The sequence below is a fragment of the Ahaetulla prasina genome, chromosome 4, assembly GCF_028640845.1.
Source record: "Ahaetulla prasina isolate Xishuangbanna chromosome 4, ASM2864084v1, whole genome shotgun sequence".
Taxonomy (NCBI): domain Eukaryota; kingdom Metazoa; phylum Chordata; class Lepidosauria; order Squamata; family Colubridae; genus Ahaetulla; species Ahaetulla prasina.
Genome location: NC_080542.1, coordinates 35,712,896 through 35,737,938, shown reverse-complemented (window position 1 = coordinate 35,737,938; position 25,043 = coordinate 35,712,896). Strand labels below are relative to the sequence as shown.

At 43.5% G+C, this 25,043-nt stretch overlaps 1 protein-coding gene across 5 annotated transcripts in view; it reads left to right on the top strand.

The window, feature by feature from the left end:
• KAT7 (lysine acetyltransferase 7) overlaps positions 1 to 24,630 on the top strand; it is a 45,641-nt gene extending 21,011 nt beyond the window's left edge. For 3 of the 5 annotated variants that reach the window (XM_058180724.1, XM_058180721.1, XM_058180720.1), the window contains 5 exons: positions 308 to 448; positions 14,342 to 14,435; positions 16,414 to 16,560; positions 19,510 to 19,616; positions 21,177 to 24,630. In XM_058180724.1, the coding sequence (XP_058036707.1) occupies positions 308 to 448; positions 14,342 to 14,435; positions 16,414 to 16,560; positions 19,510 to 19,616; positions 21,177 to 21,278 (591 nt within the window). In that variant the 3' untranslated portion in view covers positions 21,279 to 24,630. The remainder of the gene's footprint in view (positions 1 to 307; positions 449 to 14,341; positions 14,436 to 16,413; positions 16,561 to 19,509; positions 19,617 to 21,176) is intronic. The other 2 variants (XM_058180722.1, XM_058180723.1) reach the window with 2 other exon arrangements.
• The last annotated feature ends 413 nt before the right edge of the window (positions 24,631 to 25,043 follow it).

The window sequence follows — 25,043 nt, the reverse complement described above, 5'->3', positions numbered from 1 at the left end:
AAATCCTACATCTTTTTTCAGGGTTGTGCAGCTGCTCTCTACTGTAAACAGCACAATCTTGGGACAATAGATATTTGAAACTGCTGCTCGCCAATTTTTTTGGGGTGTGTGTTGATTTTGGCTCACTATTGTTTGGCCTAAAACAATCTTCTTTGGAATACTAAAAAAGCTCTACCTATTGGTTATCCATAGATTTTTTTTGTTCAGTTTCTATGGACTATTTTGTGCTAAGTACTGGGAGGGTTGATCACCTCCTGCTAATTAATCTTGTATTAATATCTTGATTCTCATTCTTTTTTTTCCCCAGATATATTGCCAAAACTTGTGCCTCCTGGCAAAACTCTTTTTGGACCATAAGACTTTGTATTATGATGTCGAACCATTTCTTTTCTATGTCATGACAGAAGCCGATAACACAGGATGCCACCTAATAGGCTATTTTTCCAAGGTCAGTAATAATTACGATACATGGGATCTAAATTCACCAGCAGGGCTTTTGTATATCAAAACAGTGTGGTGATACCTACATTGCCCTAACTCAACATTTGGAAACAAGGACACTTAGTGGTAGAGAATTTGCTAAAGGAAAAATTTGCTCAAGCTAGGATTGAAATTTCCAGGCTATTAAGGGGGAGAGAGATATATAATTTTTCAAATGTAGAGTCACTTTTATTACATCATAAATTTTGTTACAGATAGTCCTTGATTTATGACTACAACTGGGGCCAGAATTTCAATTGCTCAGGATGTGGCCATTGTATTATCATGTCACCAGGCCTGATTTTATGACCATTTCACATTTTACCAATTGACACTGCTTGTCGGAAGCTGGCTGGGAAAGTTGCAAACTATGATCATGTGACTGTTGTAAATGTGAGACAGTTGCCAAATACCCAAATTGCAGTCACATGACTGAGGTGTGTGTGTGTCGTGGAATAGTCGTAATTTTGAGGAAGGGTCATAAGTCATTTTTTCTGAGGTCTTTGTAGCTTTGAACTTAAAACTGTAATTAAACGGTTGTAAATCAAGGAATACCTGTATGTGTAATTTGGTTTGCTTATGAAAGTATATTTATATAAAATGGAAAATAATTTATTTAGACAACAATAAATAAGTTGATTAAATTTTCTTGGAAATATTTTTAATGTTTATTACAAATGGAATGAAAAACATAAAGGATGTAGTTTCTCTTCATTTGTGTCTATTTATTATTTTGCCTGCCTACTACTACAATACTGAAAACAGGAAGTAACAACAATAATGTAAAAGAAAACAAAATCATCCACTGTCTCAAATAGAAAATATGGAGCAAAACCCAAATCTTAACGTACATATTTTTACCATGTTTCTCCGAAACTAAGACATGTCTCGATAATAAGCCCAATTGGGCTGTCAAGCACATGCGCTAAAATAAGCCCCCCCCGGAAAATATTCCCAATACTTAGACGCATGTGCAGGGGGGGGAGGGAGGGGGAACATCAGAGCCACTGCCACCCGAGATCAGCAGGCCAGATTTGGTGAGCCGGACACACCGCTGCCACTCTGGAGGAGAAGAAGAGAGAGGAGGCGCTGCCAGAGCCCATTTCTAACATTTTCCTCCTTCCAGCAGTGGCAGCATGTTCAGCTCCCCCAATCTGGCTTGCCAATCTCAGCTGGTGAGGGGGAGTGACAGGTGGGAGGAAGTGACAGATGGTGAGGTGGTGGAGAAGCAAGATGCATGTCTTACCTGACTTATAGCTCCTGCCATGCCTGGTCGGCATGCGATGGAAGAAAGTCCATCCGTCAGTCCATCCATGGGGAAGCATGGCCAGTAAGAGTCCTGCTGGCTTGGCTGACCACTGGGGGGGTGGGGGAAGAGAGGATTGTTCAAGGCGGCCACTCCCGCTCAGCCTTGATATACTATCTTGAGGCGGCTGAGGTGGGTGCCATGGCTCCAGACAGTGAGTGCAAGCAGCTCATACTTGTCTTGCAAGCCGGCCAAGACGGACAGCATTTCCTAGAGGAGGGCCCACACATGCATCAGCATTCCTAGAAAGTCGTCATTGAGGTGCTCTCCTCGGGGCTCTTGTGCTCCTGCCCCTGCTGAAACTTGTTTTCCAGCTCCCCCAGCAACTTCTCCAAGTTGGCGGGCACAAAATAGTGATGCAATGCCCTGTTGGACATCTCCAGACAAAATCTCCTAGAAGCACGAAGCTGTAAACACCTAGCCTGAAAATGACGAATGGGATTTCGTCGAAACGTCGCCAAGACACTTCCAATTTTACGCGGGAGAAAACCCGAATAACCAAAGACCTATATATATATTTGGAGGTTTTCACAGGTGTTTGTATGTAGGTCTTTGGTTGTTCGGGTTTTCTCCCATGTAAAATTGGAAGTGTCTTGGCGACGTTTCGACGAAGTCTCATTCGTCATCTTCAGGCTGGTGTTTACTGCTTCATGCTTCTAGGAGCAATGTGTGATCATAGCTGTTCCTTCCTTTTAACTGCTAGTGGGGGTTTGAACTGATTGGTTGGGAGCTTGGCCATGTTCTGATTGGGTGGAGGTGTGTTCTGATTGGTTGGGGGGTTTGGCGGTGCTCTGATTGGATGGTGGGGATGGCTGTGCTCTGATTGGCTGGGGGTGTGTTTTGTTTGGGGGGGGGGCTTGGTTGTGCTCAGGTTAGTCTGAGTTGCAGGGGGGTTTGAGTTGGTGAGCTGCATTGCTGTTGTTTGGCTTCGCGTTCATGGTCGTGCTACATCTTCATGGTGGGTGTCAGTCTGCTGCATGTATGGATTGGAGGGGTTTGATGCAGCTGCGGTCTGGTTTCTGGTCCGTGGTCGTGCTTCATCGGTGTGGGTTTGAGTGCTTTCTGCGTGGATGTGTGGTGGTGACATACTGTGTGGCACTCGTGAGTGTGGGTCTTGCTTCATTCTTCATGTTAGGGACTCGTTTGTTGATAAGGCCAGGTTTCCAAATGGCTGGTAGGCGGGAGGTATCATCTCGTTTATTTTTTATTTTATTTTTTTTATTTGCATTTATATCCGGCCCTTCTCTGAAGACTCAGGGCGGCTTACACTATGTCAAGCAATAGTCTTCATCCATTTGTATATTATATACAAAGTCAACTTATTGCCCCCAACAATCTGGGTCCTCATTTTACCTACCTTATAAAGGATGGAAGGCTGAGTCAACCTTGGGCCTGGTGGGACTTGAACCTGCAGTAATTGCAAGCAGCTGCTGTTAATAACAGACTGTCTTAGCAGTCTGTTATTAACAGCTGCTGTTAATTTACACTGGAGAAAACACGAACAACCGAAGACCTACATATATATATATATATATATATATATATATATATATATATATATATATATATATAGGTCTTTGTTTTCATAGGTTTTCATGGGTATAGGTATATAGGTCTTTGGTTGTATGTATGTATGTATGTATGTATATATATATATCTTAAGTCATAAAATTTTAATCACAAAATTAAGTCTGATTAAATAAATGTGTGTGTGTGTGTGTGTGTGTGCGCGCGCGCGCGTTTGTTTTCATAGGTTTTCATGGGTATAGGTATATAGGTCTTGGCGTATTTGGGTCTTTTCCCCTGTAAGGTTGAGAGTATCATGGCGACATTATGACGAAGTCTCACTATTCATCTTCAGGCTGGTGCTTACAGCTTCGTGCTAGTGTGAGCAAAGCATGGTCAGAGCTGCCATCCCTCTATAAATACTGGTGGGGAGGTGGGGAGTGTTGGCTTTGTTGCTGTAAGTGGGTTGGTTGGCTGTGTGGTTGCATCTTGATTGGTAGGTAGAGTGGATGTTTGCAGATTAGTCGGCTGTTTCGTAGTTTTTAACTGCGCATGCCCCAAGATGGCACCACGATGAGCTAGCAGCGGAGAGTGACGGTTCTTTTTCCATTCGGCCCGGACCGGAGGGGCCATTTTTGGCTCCTCTGGTTCCAGGCCCTGCCGGGGGAGGACCTCACCAGTCTGTAGGTGAGAGGCTGGCTTTGGCTGGGGTTCAGGCAGGTGGTGGTTCCCATTCGCGTTTTCGGCCTGGGATGGCAGCGGCGGCGGTGACGGCCTTTCTCTGGCCAGCCTGGACTGGGGGCACCGTGGTTCGGCCCTTCGGCATTGGAGGAGTTGGAGGAGGAGCCATCTGGCCGGAGGGGAGAGGTCTGGGCAAGCGGTGGCCCTTGTGCTAGTGTTTGGTCTGGGATGGCGGCGGCGGCAGATTTTCCGGCGGCGGTGGGCTTTCCCTGGCTGGGCTGGGCTGGGGGGGGGCGCCCTCTGGCCTCTTTGGTGCTGGTGCCTGTCCCAGTCTGAAGAATAATCTGGAACCATCTTGCCAGCCCAGAGGAGAGGGGCTGGCTTCAAATTGAGGCTCAGGGTGAGTGGTGGCTTAGCTGGGTTCTCGATGTGGGACAACGACGACGGTATTCCGGCAGCGGCAGTGACGGTATTCCATCATCGTCGTCGGGGACGTTGGTAACGGCGTTCACCAGAGAACCCAGTGGCCCCACGGAGCCCTTGTAGTCCACGGACTATCTAGCCAGCCGGGAATGACTATGTTGGGGCGAGTTGTGGCCCATGGGTTTTGTTGAATGGAAACGGTGGCGGTGCCAGCGCCGGCAGCATTTGGCGACGATGGCGGTGGTGATGTCATGTTCCACGAGACACCACGGTGCCCCCATGACGCCCCCCTTTAAGACCTGGGGATAGTCGAGGCTGTGGTTTCCATCTTTGGGGCCCTTGGAGACTTGGGTGGCTGGACTGGACGATGGCCACAGAAATGGCGGTCATCTTAGGTCATTATTCCATCTTTGGACCTCCAAACTTCCTGTCATCCAAGTTAGTCCCTGGTGAGGGCGTTACCATCAATAACATCAGGACTGACTGGGACTGGACTATCCGTCACTGTCTTAAGCTTTGATGTACTCATCTGCGCAATTCCTTGGTCTGCGAGATTCCCCCCTCTCGCAGATTTGGCCCTCTAATCTATCGAGGGGCTACCTCGATGATGGATTTTGGAATCCCGAGAGGCGGCATGCAGCCAAAAAAGGGCTTAGAAATTTTTTAAAGTTATCTTTTGGGGGGGGGGTTAGGATGGGTTGTGGGGATAACCCATCAGGGACAAAGCTAGACCCTGCCAGAGCTCGCGGCTTGGAGGCTATAAGTCCGGACGGAAAAGAGGAGGCTTGAACTCGACTGCATAGGGGCTTTTCCATCGGCACGGTATATGGAAGGGGCAGATATGGCGGAAGCAGGGGTCCATATCATGTTAGGGGAGTGCGTGCTCGCTGCTTACGAGCGATCACGCACGCCGGTCCCTCTGGCTTCACCCGTTCCCCAAGTGGCGGGGATCCTCGGGACCTGGACCTTCGGCTGATGTTGTGCAATGCCAGGTCCGTGATTAACAAAGCCCCCCTCATATGCGATCTTATACAGGAGAGGAGTGCGGATCTGATGGGCATTACGGAGACCTGGTTGGGCACGGAGGGCAGGTTCCCCTCATTGAGATGTGCCCGCCAGGCTTCCGTGCATTTCACCAGCAGAGGCCCAGGGTAGGGGTGGGGGGGGTGGCGATTATTATTAATGAATGTCTTGAGCCGAGGGAGGTCACTGTCCCGCAGATAGCCAGATGTGAATCTCTCCTTGTGAAGTGGGGTCTGGGGATACAGGTGGGTCTGCTGATTACGTACCTGGCTCCTTGCTACGTGACAGCAGCCCTGCCCGAGCTGCTTGAGGTGATAGCCGGGATGGCAATGGATACCCCCAGACTAATGGTTATGGGAGATTTCAACCTGCCGTCGGCAAGCGAAACTTCGACAACAGCCCTGGAGTTCATGGCCTTCATGACAGTCTTGAACCTGACCCAGTTAGTGAATGGTCCCACTCACATTGGGGGAAACACTCTGGACTTGATTTTTGTCTCGGGACAGTGGCTGAATTATCTGGAATTGGGGGATTTAGCTGTTGAACCCATCATGGTCAAATCATTCACTCCTTCGACTTGACTTTCGAACCGCCAACCCACACCGCAGGGAGACGGAGCTAGTGGCTGGTTCCGTCCCAGGCGCCTGATGGACCCGGAAAGATTTCTGACGGAGCTTGGGCCGTTTCCTGAGGACCTAGCCTACGGTTCGGCTGAAGAACTAGTTGCCGCCTGGGAAAGGGCAGCGACGGGGGGCTTTAGACCGCATCGTGCCTTTACGGCTTCTGACCCGGCGCCGATCTCGACCAGCTCCCTGGTATTCCGAGGAGCTGAGAGAGATGAAGCGCTGGAAAAGATGCCTTGAGAGTGCTTGGAGGTCCAGCCGATCTGAATCCGATCGAACACTAGTAAGGTCTCATATTCAGACCTATCTAGTGGCGATAAGAGCGGCAAAACATAATTATTTTTCCGCTTTTATTGCATCGGCAGATAACTGCCCAGCCGCCCTATTTAGGGTGACCCGCTCCCTTCTTGCGCAGGGAGCTCGGGAGGACCCCTTGCAGGGCCGTGCTGAGGATTTTGGACAATATCTGTCTGATAAAATCGCTCGGATCCGGGACGGTCTGGACGCTAATTGGGTAGATTCGGGTGGGATGACAGAGGTAGTTCTTGAGACTGTTATTTGGGGGGAGTTTGACGCTGTGACTCCCGAGGACATGGACAGGATACTGAGGAGGCTGAATGCGACCACATGTTTACTGGACCCGTGTCCCTCCTGGTTGGTACTGGCCACACAGGAGGTTACACGAGGCTGGCTCCTGGGAATTATCAACGCCTCTTTAATGGAGGGTGTCTTCCCTATCGCCTTGAAAGAGTGAGGCCCCTCCTTAAGAAGCCCTCCCTGGACCCGGCTATTTTGGCAAATTACTGTCCTGTCTCCAACCTTTGCTTTGTGGTGAAGGTTGTTGAGAGTGTGGTGGCATGTCAGCTTCCCCGGTACCTAGATGAAACTGTCTATCTAGACCCGTTCCAGTCCGGCTTCAGGCCTGGGTACAGCACGGAGACGACTTTGGTCGCGCTGGTTGATGATCTCTGGAGGTCTCAGGACAGGGGCTGTTCCTCTGTCCTGGTCCTATTAGATCTCTCAGCGGCTTTTGATACCATCGAACATGGTATCCTACTGCGGCGGCTGTGGGGCTTGCGAGTGGGAGGCACTGTTCTTCAGTGGTTCTCCTCCTATCTTTCCGTTTGCAGATGGTGTTGGCAGGGGGGCAGAGATCGACCTCACGGCACCTCATATGTGGGGTGCCGCCGGGGTCAGTTCTCTCGCCTCTCCTGTTCAACATCTATATGAAGCTACTGGGTGAGATCCATTGTTTTGGGGTGGAATATCATCTGTACACTGATGATACTCAGTTGTACATCTCCACCCCTAACCACCCCAATGAATCCGTCGAAGTGATGTCCCGGTGTCTGGAAGCTGTGCGGGTCTGGATGGGGAAGAACAAGCTTCAGCTCAACCCGTCCAAGACAGAGTGGCTGTGGATGCCGGCTTCCCGGTACAGCCAGCTTACCCCATCGCTGACTGTTGGGGGCGAATCACTGGCCCCCAGCGGGAGGGTATGCAACTTAGGCGTTCTCCTGGATGATCGGCTGTCTTTAGAAGAACATATGACAGCCGTCGCCAGGGGAGCTTTTTATCAGGTGCGCCTGATTCGCCAGTTGCGTCCCTTCCTTGACCGGGATTCCCTTCGCACGGTCACTCATGTCCTTGTCACTTCCTGCCTGGACTACTGCAATGCTCTCTACATGGGGTTCCCCTTGAAGAGCACCAGGAGACTTCAACTGGTCCAGAACGCGGCTGCGCGGGTAATAGAAGGGGCACCACGATGCTCCCATATAACACCTCTCCTGCGCAGTCTGCACTGGTTGCCGGTGGTCTTCCGGGTGCAATTCAAGGTGTTGGTTATCACCTTTAAAGCGCTCCATGGCAAAGGACCGAGTTACTTACGGGACCGCCTACTGCCACCTATAGCCTTCCATCGGCCTGTGCGCTCCCATAGGGAGGGCCTCCTCAGAGTGCCATCAGCCAAGCAATGTAGACTGGCGGCCCCCAGGGGGAGGACCTTCTCTGTGGTTGCTCCTGCCCTTTGCCTCCTGGGTTGCGCCAACTTCCCAACCTCCGGTCTTTTAAACACAAGCTCAAGACTTTTATTTCACCGTGCGGGGCTAGCCTGATGGAAAATTTTAACTGGGGGTTTTATGGTGGTTTTGTATTAGTTTTAACTTTATTGGGCCATTTTGTAATTAGTTTTTTTAATTATGTTTGTAACTTTTGTTCTGTGTATGTTTTTATTGGCTGTAAACCGCCTTGAGTCCTTCGGGAGAAGGGTGGTATAAAAGTTTAATAAATAAATAAATAAATCCTGTGTGGGTGTGGTCCTAGTTATATGCCCATTAGTCTTCTGTGTTATAACGACCTGGGTAATGGGCTGTGTAGAAATGTCCTGAGTTCTGGAAATGTGACCTCCTGAGTCTTATGCTGTAACATCGAGTCCCAGCCACGAAAATTGACACCGGACCCAGGATAACACATGGCGCCGCCACCAATCATTCCCACCAGATTGAGTTTCCCACCCAAATTCATCCCACAGATGAAATACAACCACCTCCAGAAGCCAGACCATGCTGGCACCCCTCCAATCCCCACACAAAACAAACTGACACATGCCATGAACACCCCAAACTCAGAGCCAGACCAAAACCCAGGATGCTGCATTACAGCCATCTGCTCAGGACCTTACATCACAGAACTCAAGAAGCCACAACACCAAAGCTTAGGACGTTACAACACAACCAACAACACAGGATGTTACAGCACAAGACTCAGGAGGTTACATTCCCAGAACTCAGGACGTGTCCGCACAGCCCATTACCCAAGTCGTTACAACACAGAAGACTAATGGGCGCACAACTAGGACCACATCCACACAGGATGCTACGAAACAGCTGACTAATCTACAAACATCCACTCCACCTACCAATCAAGATGCAACCACACAGCCAACCAACCTGCTTACAGCAACAAAGCCAACACTCCCCACCTCCCCACCAGTATTTATAGAGAGACGGCAGCTCCGACCACGCTTTGCTCGCACAAGCATGAAACCGTAAGAACCAGCCTGAAGATGACGAGTGAGACCTCGTTGAAACATCGCCATACATATATAATATGTATGTATCAGTGGTGAAATGTAAAATTTGTTATTACCGGTTCTGTAGGTGTGGCTTGGTGGGGGGGTAATGTGACTGGGTGAGCATGGCGACTTTTTTTTTTTACTTTTAAAAGCATTTTTTACAACCTCTTCGGCCTAAGAGGTTGTAGAAAAAATGCTTTTAAAGGTTCTGACGATCCCAGCTGAGCCGCGCGATCATCAGAGCTTTTTTTTTTTACTTTTAAAAGCATTTTTTTAGCCGAAGAAAAAATGCTTTTAAAAGTAAAAAAAAAAAAACTTCTGATGATCGCATGGCTCAGTTGGGTGTTGTGTCTTCAGCTCCTGAGCCGGCCTCCTGGCAGAGAGTGACTCAGAGTGTAAGGGGGAAGAGCCGACAGGGCTTCCCTCTGCAGGATCTTCCTCTCTGGCTCCGCTCCAGGTCCCAGAGGCAGGCCAGGTGGAGTAGATGATGAGGCCTCTTTCTCCCGCACCTTCCCCCTCCCAGGAAATGCCTCAAGACTCAGCTGCTGACAATCAGTCCTGGTTAGATCCCAGGCATTGCAGAAATGAGAGGTGGGAACAACAAAAGAAGGGGTGGGACAGACCTAGAGAGTGCTGAGTCACGGAGCCACACCCCACAGGGTATAAAAGCAGGAGGAGCTGCTCTATAGCTTCTTGTGACGGATAAAAACTGACTCTTGGAAACTTTGGCTGCAATAGTTTGAGATTAAGATTTTGGCTTCTGTTTATTTCTGAACTGCAATTATGCTGGTCTGAGGAGATAGGAGAACTTGGCAGGCAATCGCAGGTTCGTTGCCAGAACTGATATCTGTCGTCGGAGTAAATTGCTGGCAGATATAGTCAGCTCGCGTGTCTGCTTTGTTGTGGTTGGTGGGAACAGAACACTGGGCATGGGTGGGAGGGGGCCAGGGATTTTTGCTACCGCTTCTCCGAACCACCTGCCACCATCGCTACCGGATCAGGTGATCTGGTCCAAACTGGAGCATTTCATCCCTGGCATGTATTTTTGTATGTATATGTTTAAAAAGAGTTTTTCTGTCAAAGCACCTGGTCTGCCCCAATATGGGAGGGAGATACTGCTTCCCTTTCGCCTTTCAACTCCAATCCAGGAGCCCTCAGGCAGTCGCTTTCACAACAAACTATTTTGTACCAAATTTTTATATTGCTGATATATGTGTGTGCTGATATATGTATATGTGTGTGTGTGTGTATGTGTGTGTGTGTTTTTGTAGGTTTTCACGGGTATAGGTCTGTAGGTCTTGGCATTTTCGGGTCTTTTCCCGTGTAAGTTTTGAGAGTATTCAATGGCTTCCATAATTATTCTCTTGTTATAGTGTTCAGTTTTGGAGATTAATTTGGTTCCTTCAAAGTCAATTTCGGGTCCTGTGGTTTTAAGGTGCTGGAAAAGGGAGGAGGTTTTTTCTTCTTTTCTGACTGCATTTTTGTGTTCTGTGATACGTGCATTTATTCTCCTATTAGTTTGTCCAATGTATGTGGCTGGGCAGATTTTGTATGGTATTTCATAGACATCTTGGTTTTCTAGATGGATCTTGTCTTTGGAGTTTCTTAAGATGTTGGCTATTTTTTGATCTGTGCAGAAGGGCTGTCTTGATGTTCTGTTTGTGGAGAATTTTGCTGATTTTATCTGTGGTGCCTTTGATGTACGGGAGGAGGGCGATGCCGTTGTCTTGTTCAATGTATTGGTTCTTGGGCGGTGTCTCCCTTTGGATTAGGCTGGTAATTGTGTTTCTTTGGTATCTATTGGAGATTAATACATTTGTGAGAGTGTGTAATTCAGTTTTCAGGTGGTCTTTGTCGGCTAGGCGTTTGGTCCTGGAGATGAGAGTCTTGGCTACGGAGCTGATCTGTGCAGGGTGGTGATGTGATTGTGCATTTAAGTAGCGGTTGGTGTGTGTGTTTTTCTGGTAGATGGTGTGTCCTAGGGAGCCATTGGGTTTTTTGTAGATTAGAACGTCCAGAAAGGGGAGTTGGTTGTTAGCTTCTATTTCCATAGTGAATTGTACTTTGGGGTGTAGGCTGTTGAGATGTGTGAGGAAGTTATCCAGTTTCTCCTTTCCATGTGGCCAAATTACGAAAGTGTCATCTACGTATCTAAGCCAGAGTATGGGTTTGTGTTCAGATTTATCTATAGCGTTGGTTTCAAAGTATTTCATGTATAGGTTTGCGATGACGGGTGAGAGGGGTGATCCCATGGGTGCTCCTTCTGTCTGTTTGTATCTTTGTCTGTTATGGATGAAGTATGTGTTGGTTAGGCAGTAGTTGATTAGATCTAGGATGTGTTTGAGAGGGTTGTATTTGTTTTGGATAGTTATCAAGGCTTCTTTAATAGGCACTTTGGTGAAGAGGGATATTTGGTGAGGGATATTTGATATCTTTGGTGAAGAGGATAAGAGTCTATGAAATACTATGCAAAATCTGCCCAGCCACATACGTTGGACAAACTAATAGGAGAATAAATGCACGCATCGCAGAACACAAAAATGCAGTCAAAAAAGAAGAAAAAACCTCCTCCCTTTTCTAGCTCCTTAAAACCACAGAACACGAAATTGATTTTGAAGGAACCAAATTAATCTCCAAAACTGAACACTATAACAAGAGAATAATTATGGAAGCCATTGAAATAGAGAAACACCCCCACAATATGAACAAACGGGACGACACCTCCCGTCTACCAGACATCTGGAAACCAGCCTTGGTCAACAAACGAGTCCCAGCCACAAAAATTGACCCCGGACCCAGGACAACACACAAAGCCATCACCAATCATCCTCACCAGATTCAAACCCAAACCCATCCCACAGACGAAACACAACCACCATCCGGAAGCCAGACCATGCTGATACCACTGGCTGCTGTGCCCCCTCCGATCGCCACACAAAGCAGGCTGACACACACCAGGAACACATGACCAATCTGCAAACACCCATTCCATCTACCAATCAGGATGCAACCACACAGCCAACCAACCCGCTCACAGCAACACTCCCCACCTCCCCACCAGTATTTATAGAGAGAAGGCAGCTCTGACCACTCTTTGCTCAAGAAGCACAAAGCTGAAGACACCAGCCTGAAGATGATGAGTGAGACCTCATCAAAACGTCGCCAAGATACTCTCAACCTATATACAAATATAATAAATAATAATAATAACCTTACACGGAAAAAGACCCGAAAATGCCAAGACCTACCTACCTACATACATATACATATGTATATGTGTATATGTATATGTATATGTATGTAAAATTTAATAACAAACTTTCATTTTTTTAATGCACATGTTGCTTTCAATTCCATATACAGGCAGACATAAATTCCGAAATGTCAGTTTCGGCTGTGCATTAGCTCTTAACTAATCAGGACTTTAATTCTCGTTTGTGTGGCAGGGACCTCCTATTGCAAGCACAAACCTTATTAAAGGTAATAGCATCTGGCTACTTTCTGAACTTTCTTGAAAGATCTAGAACTTTACCAACCTATAAAACCATTACATTAACTGAATTGTCAATAACAATTATATAAGTATCAGGAGAACCAGATTGGGATGAACTGGTCTGACAAAGAATTGGCTTATTTGGTCAGTTTATCTAGAGTTGGTTTATGTCTGAGAAGATTTTCAATCATCCAAGTCGTGGTTGTCCCAAAGATGCTTTTCAAAAGGAAACTGGATTTTTTCTTTGAATATGTTTTACTTCTCATCCAAGAAGCTTTGTTCATAACTGAAGAAACTTCAGAACGGAAGAGGTTTCTTGGATGAGAAGTGAAACATATTTAATGAAAAACCAAAGTCCAGTTGCCTTCTGAAAAGTGCCTTATGTGCCTTGGGACATAAGTTTCATAAATTTTCCTCTGATCTTTAACATAAGAAAGATATCTAGCAGGCTGCCTTTGAAAGAGTTTGATAATCTAGTCTGATAAATAAACCACATAAGTCTTCATCCTTGGCTTGTTGATTGAAGAGTATTGAAATTTGTAAGAGTAGCATGGGGAACAAGTAAAATACTTCTGTGAAATGGGAAGGCAAGCTGAGTATTTTATCAGTCATTATTTTATTACATTATTTATAACTACTTTTTTTGAGTTGACGAATGCAATGTAACCAATCCAACTTGGATTTTCTCCTGTTTGGTAATGGAAAGCCATTTTTCAGAATGGTGCTCACGATTTCATGTAAGACAAAAATTGTGCAAATTGACCAAAACTTTTAAATTTTGCTTTGCACATGATTTTATTGATATTATTATATTCTTGCCTAGCTGGTTACCCTAAATTAGTTTTCAACTACACATACACACACAAAATGAACTGACTGTATACTGTTGGTTCTGTTTCTATGTATTTTGGAAGCCTTATACTAGTTTAAATTGTTGGGACAATCTACTACTCTTCTAAGATATTTCTCCCTATTTCTGCTGTTTAGATCAGAAGCTACATGTATGGTTCCTAAAGAACTGGCTCAGTGATAAAATAGCGAGAAGGTATTGCCATCAAGCCCATTAATGAATGACACACAGAAGCCAAGGGTCAAAAAGGGGGGGAATAGATAGTTGGGTAGTATAGTCAAAACAAAATACTTTCTCTTGAGAACCAAGGACATTTGTGAAGGTGTTTAGAAGGAGGGGACTGATGTCACCTAGCAACTGGATTGGGCCATGTAACTGGTTGTTTTGTGAAAGTGACAAACTTTTACTTATAAATAGCTGAAAACTGCGGGAATATTCCGAGTCGGTTTTCACCAGTCCATGCCAATATGACATATCCAATAAACTTATTTGAGAAATTTACTTGTCTCGGAGGTTTTTTTTTGCTATGGGTATGTTAATTGAAACCCTGACAGACAGAATAATGAATTGAGAAACTGGATACTCAGAATTTTAGAATCTTCTAAAAGTAAGGGTATTTTGGAGAATGGTTATTCAAACCAAACAAAGAAAAGTTTCTCACTATAAGCTGAGATTCCAGAAAACATTATTGTTGGTATACCAAGACGGAATGGAGGTGAAAGCTTAATGGCTCTTGGGTAGAAAGAACAAATTCGCTTCACTAGGAATATCTTTGTTTATTTGTTTATTGTTTTGCTCAGATTTGAGCCAGTCTGTTATTAGCTATATGCTTACGTAATTCTTATGAAACGCTAGCCTGAAATGCTACTTTGTTCAATTTTAGGAGAAGAACTCATTTCTCAATTATAACGTTTCTTGTATCCTGACAATGCCTCAGTACATGAGGCAGGGTTATGGCAAAATGCTTATTGATTTCAGTAAGTATATTTACTTATATATGTTTTGATAGTACTGTAGATAATATTAGTTAGTGACAACTAATAATAAACATAGTAGTAGTCCTCAACCTGCAACCATTCATCCATTAACCATTTGAAGTTACAACAATGCTGAATGAATGGGTAGTTATGACTGGTCCTTGGAGTTCCAGCCATCCCAGCAGCCCTACGATCATGTGATCATAATCTGGACCCTTTCAGCCCATTCACGCTGAAATTTGCAACCTTCCCAAGTGGCGTTCCAGAAAGTCAACAGGGAAGGCCGCAAGTTGCTGGCTTAAGTCTCCCCTGCCTGCCCCCCCTTTCCCATCTCCTCTGCACTCACACTGTCCACTTGTGCACCTACCCCAAAGAGCACGACGCCTCTTAATACATCTTTCCTAATCCATCTAGTGCTTCTCACACACTCTAATGGACTGTCCCTTTCTGTTTCAAACTCCAAATAAAAGTACCCCACCTTTGAATCTTTCTTGTTTGTTGTATGAATTCAAAATGGCTTGAGGACTTTGGCCACTAGTTCCTTGTTGCCTTATTTTTCACTTTGAACACCATGAGAATAAATGGTGGCACACATGCTACCTGCTGCTAGGAAGCCAGTGAGATTTGAAAGACACTTTTGAATTAAATAAATAAATCTGTAAGAAAAAATGGAAATAATGTCAGATTGAATCAGATCTCAGTAGAGAAATGTAATCTTTGATTACTTAAATAACAGCTTTGAGTTACTGAGCCAAAATAGAAGATACAGCTATCTAGTTGCTCACATTAGACATTGTAGGAGGCTGTTGTGTTACTCTACAGTAGTTAAAAATTAGGAGGACTATGGTAGCACTTTTTCTAATGAACAAATATTCATTGAAAGCCATAAGCTTTTATGAACCAGTGCTCTGTTGTTTGCTTACTTATTCCTGTTAATGCAACTTGTTGTTCTGAAAGGTACTACCATGTTCCCCAGATTTTTATTGTTCATACTTTTTTCCCATTAGCACCAATTGGAATTAATAGGTACTTAATACTTTGTCCTGTCATTTTCAATTCAGAACACTCTGCACTTAAATATTTTGCACAACCCTGGTGAGTATCAGAAAATATGACAGCACCCTCTCAAGTAATTGCTAGACTAGACTATTATTTGCTGTAACAACAAACCGAGACAGCTCTCAGTTTTTAAAGGTCATATCTTTTGTGTGCTGAAGAATTCTCTAGAATTATCTAAACTTTCTAAAGCAATAAATAAATAACCCAAAAAGAATTTAGCTAATAGAAACTTATAGAGTACTACTTGTAATGAAGTCTAAAGCTACTGCTTAGAAATTTTAGCAGCAATATATTAAAACATCTGTATCCTATGAAAAGTATGGTTTAAAGAAATCTAATCAGGCAGGTTGCATCAATCCCAAATTGTATCAGAGATTCAGAGCCGTTTGAGGTGTAACATTTTGATCTGTCTAAAGATTTACAAAGAATCCTTACCCCTTTTTAGTAGGGATATTGTGCTGCAGATTCTGCATTAGAGTTCTAATTTGCTGCCAAGCACTTATAGTAGTAATAACATGAAAGAGCATCCTTCTTGCATCTGATTTCAGTAGAAATGAATATTCTATTGCAGTCTTTCATATTTACTCCCATCTTGATAGATTGGATAGCAATTTCTGTAAAGTCTGGTGTCATAGGCAGGTGGTTTGGCTCAGTGGGGGAATTTCAGATAGGTGATTGCTAACTTGTCCCAGACAATGTTACATTTTGAACCAGTTTAAAATTTGCCTTGTGCAGTTGCATTTTATTTCATATGTGCACTAAATTCAGGAAATTGAATTTTGGAGAGGTTTGTCCACCACAAAGTATTTGAGCTCTCCAATAATGGGCTTACAAATCCATGTATGGAATTGTGGTGGAAATAGTCTAAAATATCTCTAAGAGCAATTTGCAAAAGTGTGTGTGTGTGTTCTCTAAACAGGCTATTTACTCTCAAAAGTGGAAGAGAAAGTTGGCTCTCCAGAAAGGCCCCTCTCAGACTTGGGACTTATCAGCTACCGTAGTTACTGGAAGGAGGTTCTTCTCCGTTATCTGCATAATTTCCAAGGCAAAGAAATCTCCATCAAAGGTGGGTTATATTCAGTGATGGGTTGCTTCTGGTTCGGAATGGTTCAAGAGAACTGGTAGTAAAAATCTGTCGTCATTCAGAGAACCGGTAGTAATGGCTGGCTGGCCACGCCCCCAAACTGGTCCTCTGGACGCAAATTTGTCACCGCCATGTCCAATGGGATGCGCATGCACAAAGAACATGGCAACGACGGCAGATGCTTTTTCCACGGTACTTTTGGGCAGCCTATGGAAAAAGCGGCTGGCAAAAAAGGAGGCTTCCTGGCCAGCCACTTTCCAGCGGTGGTGGCTGGCTGGGGGCCACTGAAAACTAGGGTCAGCTTGCTTTCCCGACCCTGGACCAGCCACCATGGAAGGTAAGCAGCTGAAAAAAGAGGCTGTGGTGGGGAGGAAGCAAGGAAAGCAGCCTGGCCACGGGGACCACTGGGAAGGCAGGCAAGCATGTCAGGGCCACACGGCTAGCTCCCTTACCCATGGCCCTGCCATGATTGCCTGCCTTCCGGCCCGGCCACTGGGTGGGCCGGCAGCCCTTCAGGGAGATGGAGCCGCTCTGCTGGAATGAGAGGGGCAGCAGCACTGCTAGGGGAGGGCGCCCGGATGTCTCACACACACATACACACATGCCCCTGTCATCCCCACTACAGCTTCTTGCCACACTTAAAGTCGATGGTAAAGAGCTGGAAGATCCTTAGATCTCCCCCAAGTCATTGTTGGAGCATCAGAGATCTAAGAAAACGTCTTCCAGCTCTTCATGATCGACTTTAAGAATGGCGAAAAGCTGACAGCAATAGAAGCGGCAGTGGAGGCGACAGGGCAGGGCCTCTGTGTGTGTGCATTCCTTTGCAAGGACTTGGAGAACGCTCCTCTGAGGAAAAGAGGCGGCAAAGTCCTTGCAGTCCCCTGGGACAGGACTGTGGAGGAACACACACACACACACACACACACACACACACACACACGCACGCCCCTGTCACCTCCGCTGCCTCTTCTCCCCACTCTTAAAGTCAATCGTGAAGAGCTGGAAGACCACATTTCCCCCAAGTCATTGTTGGAACGTCAGAGATCTAAGAAAACGTCTTCCAGCTTTTCACGATTGACTTTAAGAATGGCGAAAAGCTGACAGCAAAAAAGCGGCAGCAAGGGTGACAGAATGTGACATGTCTCTCCATGGTCCTCTCCCGGATGACTTCACTGCTGCCTCTTTCCCTCTGAGGTTGTAGTCGTCAGGTGGGGAGGAAACGGCACCCGGTACCACTTCCTTGAAAGGAGAGGCGAGGAGCAGCAGCAGCTGCAAAATTGGAGACTCTTGGAAGTGGAGGGGAGGTGAGAGGGAAGCGAATCTCTTCTTGATCCTGGAGGGGGGGGGAAGTTTGTCAAAATCCCACCCCTTTTTTATATGCATCCATGTAAAGGGCTTTGTCCCTCTCTTCCCCCTTAGTTGCTTCTCCATTCTTCGTCCAACCCGGCACTCCTACTGTGGTGGTCCTCCTTGTCAAGAAGCCTGTGGAAGCACAGCTGAGGGGCACTTCCCCCCCCCCGGACTGAAAAGCCCCCTTTCTGCCTTTGTCAATGGCTGCTCTGAGGCCCCTTAACTCCCAGACACTCCCCCCCAAAAAATACCTGGATCTTCTGTTTGTAGGGAAATTGCAGGGGGTGATGCGGAAAGCTCAGGCCATCTTTGCCCCCAAGCTATAGACCGCAACATCTGAGCCAGGTGAGGTTTCATCCGCCTTGCAAGAGATACAAGATATCGCACCCCTCCAGATGCAGGATCCCGGAACCTCCAGCCATTATTCAGAGACCGAAGCCCTGATGGGAAGATTTTGTGGTTTCATGAGGCGATTAAAAGAAAGGCTGTTTTTCTAGACATGAAGGGTCTCCCCATTTTCCAGTTCGGGCTGCTCGGCAGGCAGGGTTTTATTTTGTCAGCTCAAGGGGGGTGGGGGGAGGTACGTAGGAAATTGCTAATGCTGCAGAGACTAATGTCTCTGCAGCATTAGTCATGTGACTGAGTGAGAGTGGCCAACTTGATGTCACTCACAGCAAGGTACCACCCCACCTTGCCATGAGTGACTTTGAGTTGGCCACAGTCACATGACCACCAAGCCACACCCCAGAACCAGTAGTAAAAAAAATTGGAACCCACCCCAGGTTCTACTTTTCTTCACACTCTTTCCTTAAATTCTAACTCTCACTTCACTGTGGCCGCATGTAGCAGTTTTTCTCAATTTATTTTTAGCGTGAATCTCTTTCTTACCATGTTGCAAAAAAAGGAGGTATTTTAAAATGAATAAAATTTAAGAATATATTAAGGAATAGGTCAAGGTGTCCAGAGATTAAAAAGTCTGATAATCTCTCATTTATCTTTCATTGCTGCTTTTCCCTAGATGCTGTCTTCCCCATTCCTTATCCTTACTTTTTATCCTGTCCAATAAATTCCAAAATAATCTGGAATCTAAATAGACAATAAATAAATGCATGCTTCAAAACACAAATGTTTTGAAATCGTTCCAGCCAATTTACTTCAATCTATTTTTCTTCCTGTAGGAGGAAAAAATGTGAAATGCCTCCAAACAATAGAAGCTTAAAATTCATTTCTATTCTGTCTTCCAGTATCAGAGAAGACATGGTATCTCATAACTTTTAAATTCATTTGATTCTGCTTTTGTGGTTCATCTGGATGAGCAAAGGGTTATAGAAAGCAGTTAATCCTTGATTGGAAAAAATCACATTCAGTCTTTTTCCCTCTCTTCTGAAGGGCATCCTTTCAGTCTACCTTTGAGATTATAAATTCTGAGAATGATATATTCTGTTCTTTTACAAAGCCATAGGAACTTGTTTTCTGGCTTCCAGTCTTTGTGTGACTGGGCAGGAAACAGCATTTTTTTAAAGTAGATCACCCCATGTATTTGTTTTATTAATAATAGACTCGTGTATCTCTTTATTCCAGAGATCAGCCAAGAGACAGCTGTCAATCCTGTTGACATTGTTAGCACTCTGCAAGCCCTTCAGATGCTCAAGTACTGGAAAGGCAAACACCTGGTCCTAAAAAGACAAGTAAGAGTTTGCCTTGCAGTTTTGCATCTTTATTTAGGAAGTTTGTGGGTACTGACTGTATGTTCTATTTTTTTTTGCGGGGGGGCGGGGGAGGATTGCTCTTCTGCCCTAGGTATGCTGCATTGGAAAACAGGAGTCTGTATGCATTATCTGAACCCAGAAATCTCTTGCAGGACTCTTCAGTTTTCCTGGGAACAATAGCTTTTTGAATATTGTTGGGAGTCCAGTACCTGGAGAGCTAAAGAACTTTCCATTCCATCCTCACTATAAACATTCTATAAAGCAAAACCAATTGCTTATAGAATTTTTGGATGGCTGAAAAAAAAAATTACATAGTGTCCCTGTTTCTCTTTTGATACCTTAAATTTTTCACTCCCTGTGGTTGTGAAAGGTACTGGTTCCATTTATTGTGTTTGCTTAAAAAAAACGAGATACATATTAAGGAATAATATTATAAAACAATGAATAGGAGGGGCATGACACTACAAATAAAGAAAATGAAGTAACGATAGTACCAACTAACGCTGGGATGATTCGTTTAGGACAGGGCATATATTCTTTCTTAAGATGAGAATTGTCCTTGAATTTTGAGTGGCATATTTAGGGACCAAATTCCAAGATAAATTGAAACCTACCTAAAAAGGAATTATCTCCTATTAATAGCTTTATGGGTGCAGAGCAATCCTAAAAGAAAGTCTCATCGTATTTGTTAATATTAATTCTTCAATATTTTTGTTTATATTTATGATTGCAATATTAATTGGTCTGCACAGGCTCAATCAAGAATGAGCAGAAGATAAGATAATAAGATTTTGTTTTATTTTTGTAACTAGCTCTGGGTGATTTGGAAGAATTGCTCAGGTTTCTGAGTCACAGTCTAATAATAGCAACCAAAGTACCTTCTCTTCCCCCATCATACTGATGAACTTAAAAAAAAATTATTAAGTATACCAGAAATGAGGCATTCTGACTTAGGAACAAAATGGTCATTTCACCAAATTTGTGGTGACCATAGGAACAGAAAAAATGAATTATGACAAAATCAATACAAGTGAACACATTGTTTTCTAAAGCTTTCCTTCAGTACATTTCCTTCTTTTTTATGCAACTAACTTATTACAGCTTCACTCTCTAAAACAGTAAGCTTGAAATAATGTGGTATCAATTTTCTACCTATAGCAAAAATACTGAAAAATAGGACTTTTTCAAAATTAATCAGGGGACTTTTTTTTGGACCCACACATGGGGTTTTTACTTCAGAAAGCAGCACTATTAAACTGTCCTTCTGACATAAAACCATGCATGTGTGTGTTTGTATATATAGGCCACTTTAATTACAGATGACTCTCTTAACTTCTTCGGACCTTTCTTAAAACACCTGCAGGATTGGTGCTGATCTGACTTCAGGTGGAGCAATGTGCCAAAGGAGAGGGTCAATAACTAAACCGTTTTAGCTCTCTTAGCTTGAAATTTCTGACAATACTAGTTATAGTTATGTCTTCTGCAGATAAATTTCCCCAAGCATTTAATCTGCCTTTCTTTTTCTCTTACTCTTCTCAGGACCTTATTGATGAATGGATAGCCAAAGAGGCCAAAAGGTGCAACAGCAATAAAATCATGGATCCCAGCTGTTTGAAATGGACCCCTCCCAAAGGCACTTAATTAACCAGTCTTTCCAAGAAGTGTGAACATCCCATTCATGTGCTGCCATCATCACCACTGTGGGTACTTTTTTCCCCCCCAGCACTAGAAACATCCTTCCAGATCTTGGACATGTGATTGCTCTTGGTACCACTTCTTCCCTTTCAGATATTTCTGCAGTGTTTTTCTTTTTATAGAACATTTTTGACCAGACACTTTGTCTATGAGGCAAGATTGAAAAGATGAGAGTTCTGGACAATATTAACATGGCCTCAAGAAAATACAGTAGGATTTAGTTGCTCCTTCATCTGTTACTTGCTCCTAGCACAAAAATTAGGATTGCTTCTCAAATTTTTAGTTTTATAACTTCAGTTTAGCTCTCTGAGATATAGTCCACCTGTACAATATAGTGGAGTTGCAAATGTGATGGAAAGAATCATATTGCTTCATTTTATCAATGGGGGCAGAGAAAAATCCATTTTAAATTTCTCTGTTAAAAACAAAATAAAGCCAACGGGGCTAGGGACAGATATTCTCATTAGTCCTATTACTAGCTTTCATCCACATGTTTTAAATAGATAAGAGAGCATTAAAAAAAGCCCCAGCAATCCTGTGCCTGTGTTCTGAAATGCTCCAAATTATCCTATTTGCCCTACATTTCCTTGCCATTCTGCTGCATGTATATATACAGTCTAAATGTATGTCCGTGAGACTTATTTCCTAACCACATGTTGACAAGGTAAAAGTAAGAAATGATCCAGCGCTTCCTGGAATCTGAATTGCTTCTGGATGTGCAAATTTCTCACATTTATTTACAGAATCTAAAACTTCCTTGATCTTGGCACCTGTGTATTCCAACTTTGTCATCATAATACTTTTCCCACTTCAGTCCACCCAAAAAGTTGATGGGCAAGGAAGCTCCAAACTGGCTTTGGTTTCTGAGAATAGTAATGGTTTTATAATTTTGGATACAGGGTATCAGAAGCAATGAGTCAGCCCTCTGTGAATTGGATTTTGTAGCTAGGATAGTCAAATCCCCGAGGAGAAGATATCAGGCAGGAAAGATGCCACATGGTTTTGATTGCATGCCTGAATGAAAGACAAGATGCCATCATTCAATCTGCTGTAATTTTGGACAAGTGACCTGATGGCAGTTTTTAAATAGACTCTGACTACCAATATATGTCAAGAATCAATTAAATTAACTTTGTACGGAAAAAATTGCAAGATCAACATTTGAGCCTTGGCATAGCATCATTTCTCTAATTTGGCATGCCTCATCATTTTAGATTAGCTGCTTCAAGGCTCCTTTGCTTGACGCCCAAGGAATATGCATAGAAACACATCAGCTGGTGGGAGAACATTGCTCTTTTTGCCAAATTATTCCTTTGCAGTACATCGCTATATACATTTGGCAGTTATTCAATTTGTGAAACTGCTGGATATACTAATGCCAGGCCGCAGGACAATTCACTGAATATGACTGAATATGACTATATATGACTATATTCAGCTGACTGAATATAGTCTTCATGATAAATAAATAAATAAATAAATAAATAAATAAATAAATAAATAAATAAATAAATAATAAAATAAATAAATAATAAAATAAAATAAAATAAAATAAAATAAAATAAATGATGGCTTGTATTTTTTGGCCCTACATTGTCAATTTGCAGATTTTCCCTGCCAATGAGACTGCCTTGGTCTGATAATTTTCTTATTCTTTTTTCAAGCAGTCTGTAAGGAGATTGACAGCTTCAGCTATACTGCTCCATAAATGAATGTTGAGAGTTGGCTCAGAAGCCACTGAGGGCAGGTGGGTAGTTATGGGTATTTTTGAAATGATTTTTATTGTTTTACAAATGGAAAATAAAGTTATTATACAAGGTTAACGAAAGATAAATTTTAATCTCATTTTAAAATTTGATACCTGGAGGTTTATCATAATATGACTCCATAATATCATGACATTAAAATTGTCACAATTTTAATTGAAATTTTACAAATTAAAAATAAAACTTCAAAAACAACTATAATAGACCTTCAGCATCAGTTCCATAGAAAGCATGCCCATTTCAAATGAGAATGTATTCCATCTTTTAAATAAAGTCTGATTCCAGGGACTCCTCTTCCAGTAATAGGTAATACCTGCTTATAATGGCTGGGAACGATGGAAGAGAAGAGTCAGAGCATTTTGTCCGATGAATGGAAAATTATAAATTGTTAAGAGTAAAACTCTTGACCATTGTAAGTCAGGTGCTATAAGTATTTTAATTTGCGCATTTCTAAAACTCCACTCTTCCTATATTACAAAAGGAAAAAGGAAAACTGGCTACTCTGCTACACTATTATCTGCCGGTTTCAATTATGTATAGGTGGCAATGTATGCATAAAGAATTGGCCTACCAATAGTCTTTATAAGGCTTCTTTTCTTTTTGCCTGTATTATTAGTGTGAAGTTATGTCTCAGCTGCTGGGCTCTCTCTCTGCCATCTATCTCTCTGCTTTATTGAGTTGCTCAACTGGCTGATCTTTTTGCTACCGATATGCATGATATTATGCAGTAATATCCCAGTATTTGAGATGGGAAACTTTTTCCAAATGAGACACAGAGTAACCTGGCACTGGGAGTACACTTACATGCAGCAGATCAAAGTAGCCGCAGTGGAGATTAACAGATGATTGCGTTCAGTCAGCTTGAAGTATGGACATTTACATCCTGGGTTTCATCTTGAGAATGCTTCCTGTACTGAGGCAGTGATTTGTTTTTCTTCCTGGCATGGTGGACTATGCAAAGAGACAGTATGTTTTGTTTGTTTGGGAGCTGCAGAAAAATGGGCAAGTGTTTTGCACTCTGATTGCAGTTTCCATAAAAGAAGGAGTGTGGCTTTTAATGGTAAGGTTAGGTGACATATATGAAAAATCCTGAGGATATCCATGCAGATATCCATAGAGCTATGCCTTTCACTCCTGCCTAGCATGTAATTTTCAATAGTAGATACCTGCATGACATACAATCTGTTTTCAGCTGAATATTTCTTTAAAAATTGTCCTTTCGTCTCCCATCTTGAGAAAAACAAATAGACCTGTTCAATCTCCACCAAGGATTTTTAGATAAGAATTCCTACCTGTTGATTCTTGTGTTTGGTTCTGCCTTATTGCCATCCTTAGTCTGCAGGATTTCTGTTTCTGAATATTGTCTGGCAATTGTTCTCAGCTTCTAGATTATTGCAAAAATGGGGTAATGCTCTTTTTTGTGACAAAGGGAGGCTGGTTGTTCTTGTACAGAAGCAAAACTGTTTTCCTGGATATTTTAGAATATGCTATCAGTGTATCAACGTCTCAATAAAGCATGTTCTCTGCTCTCACTTTTCTTCTCAAGTATTATTCTGAAAGGATTACGTGGGGGGGATTGACCTCTAAGCAAGATTTTCTAGACCACTACTTGCCCTTTGAACCAATGTAATGGATGGATTAAGTCACCTCTTTAATTTCTTCTGCTTCTGTTGAATATTCTACATTGCACTCAAGGGACCAACAGGAAAACCATTTGGGAAGGTTCATTACTAGTTTTCATGCACAGAGTTTGAATATGAAGTCTTGGCTTGCAAGCTCCTTAAAATTTTATTTGGAAAGTTGAGGAAATAAACCAGAAAATCCTTACTGGTAGTTTGCTGAATAGATCAGTTGTTGACTACTAGACAGTTCAGTTTGCATTGCATCTCTTCTCTTCTAGGCCACTGATGGCCAAGAATAACTGTAGAGAGACTGGTGGAAGATA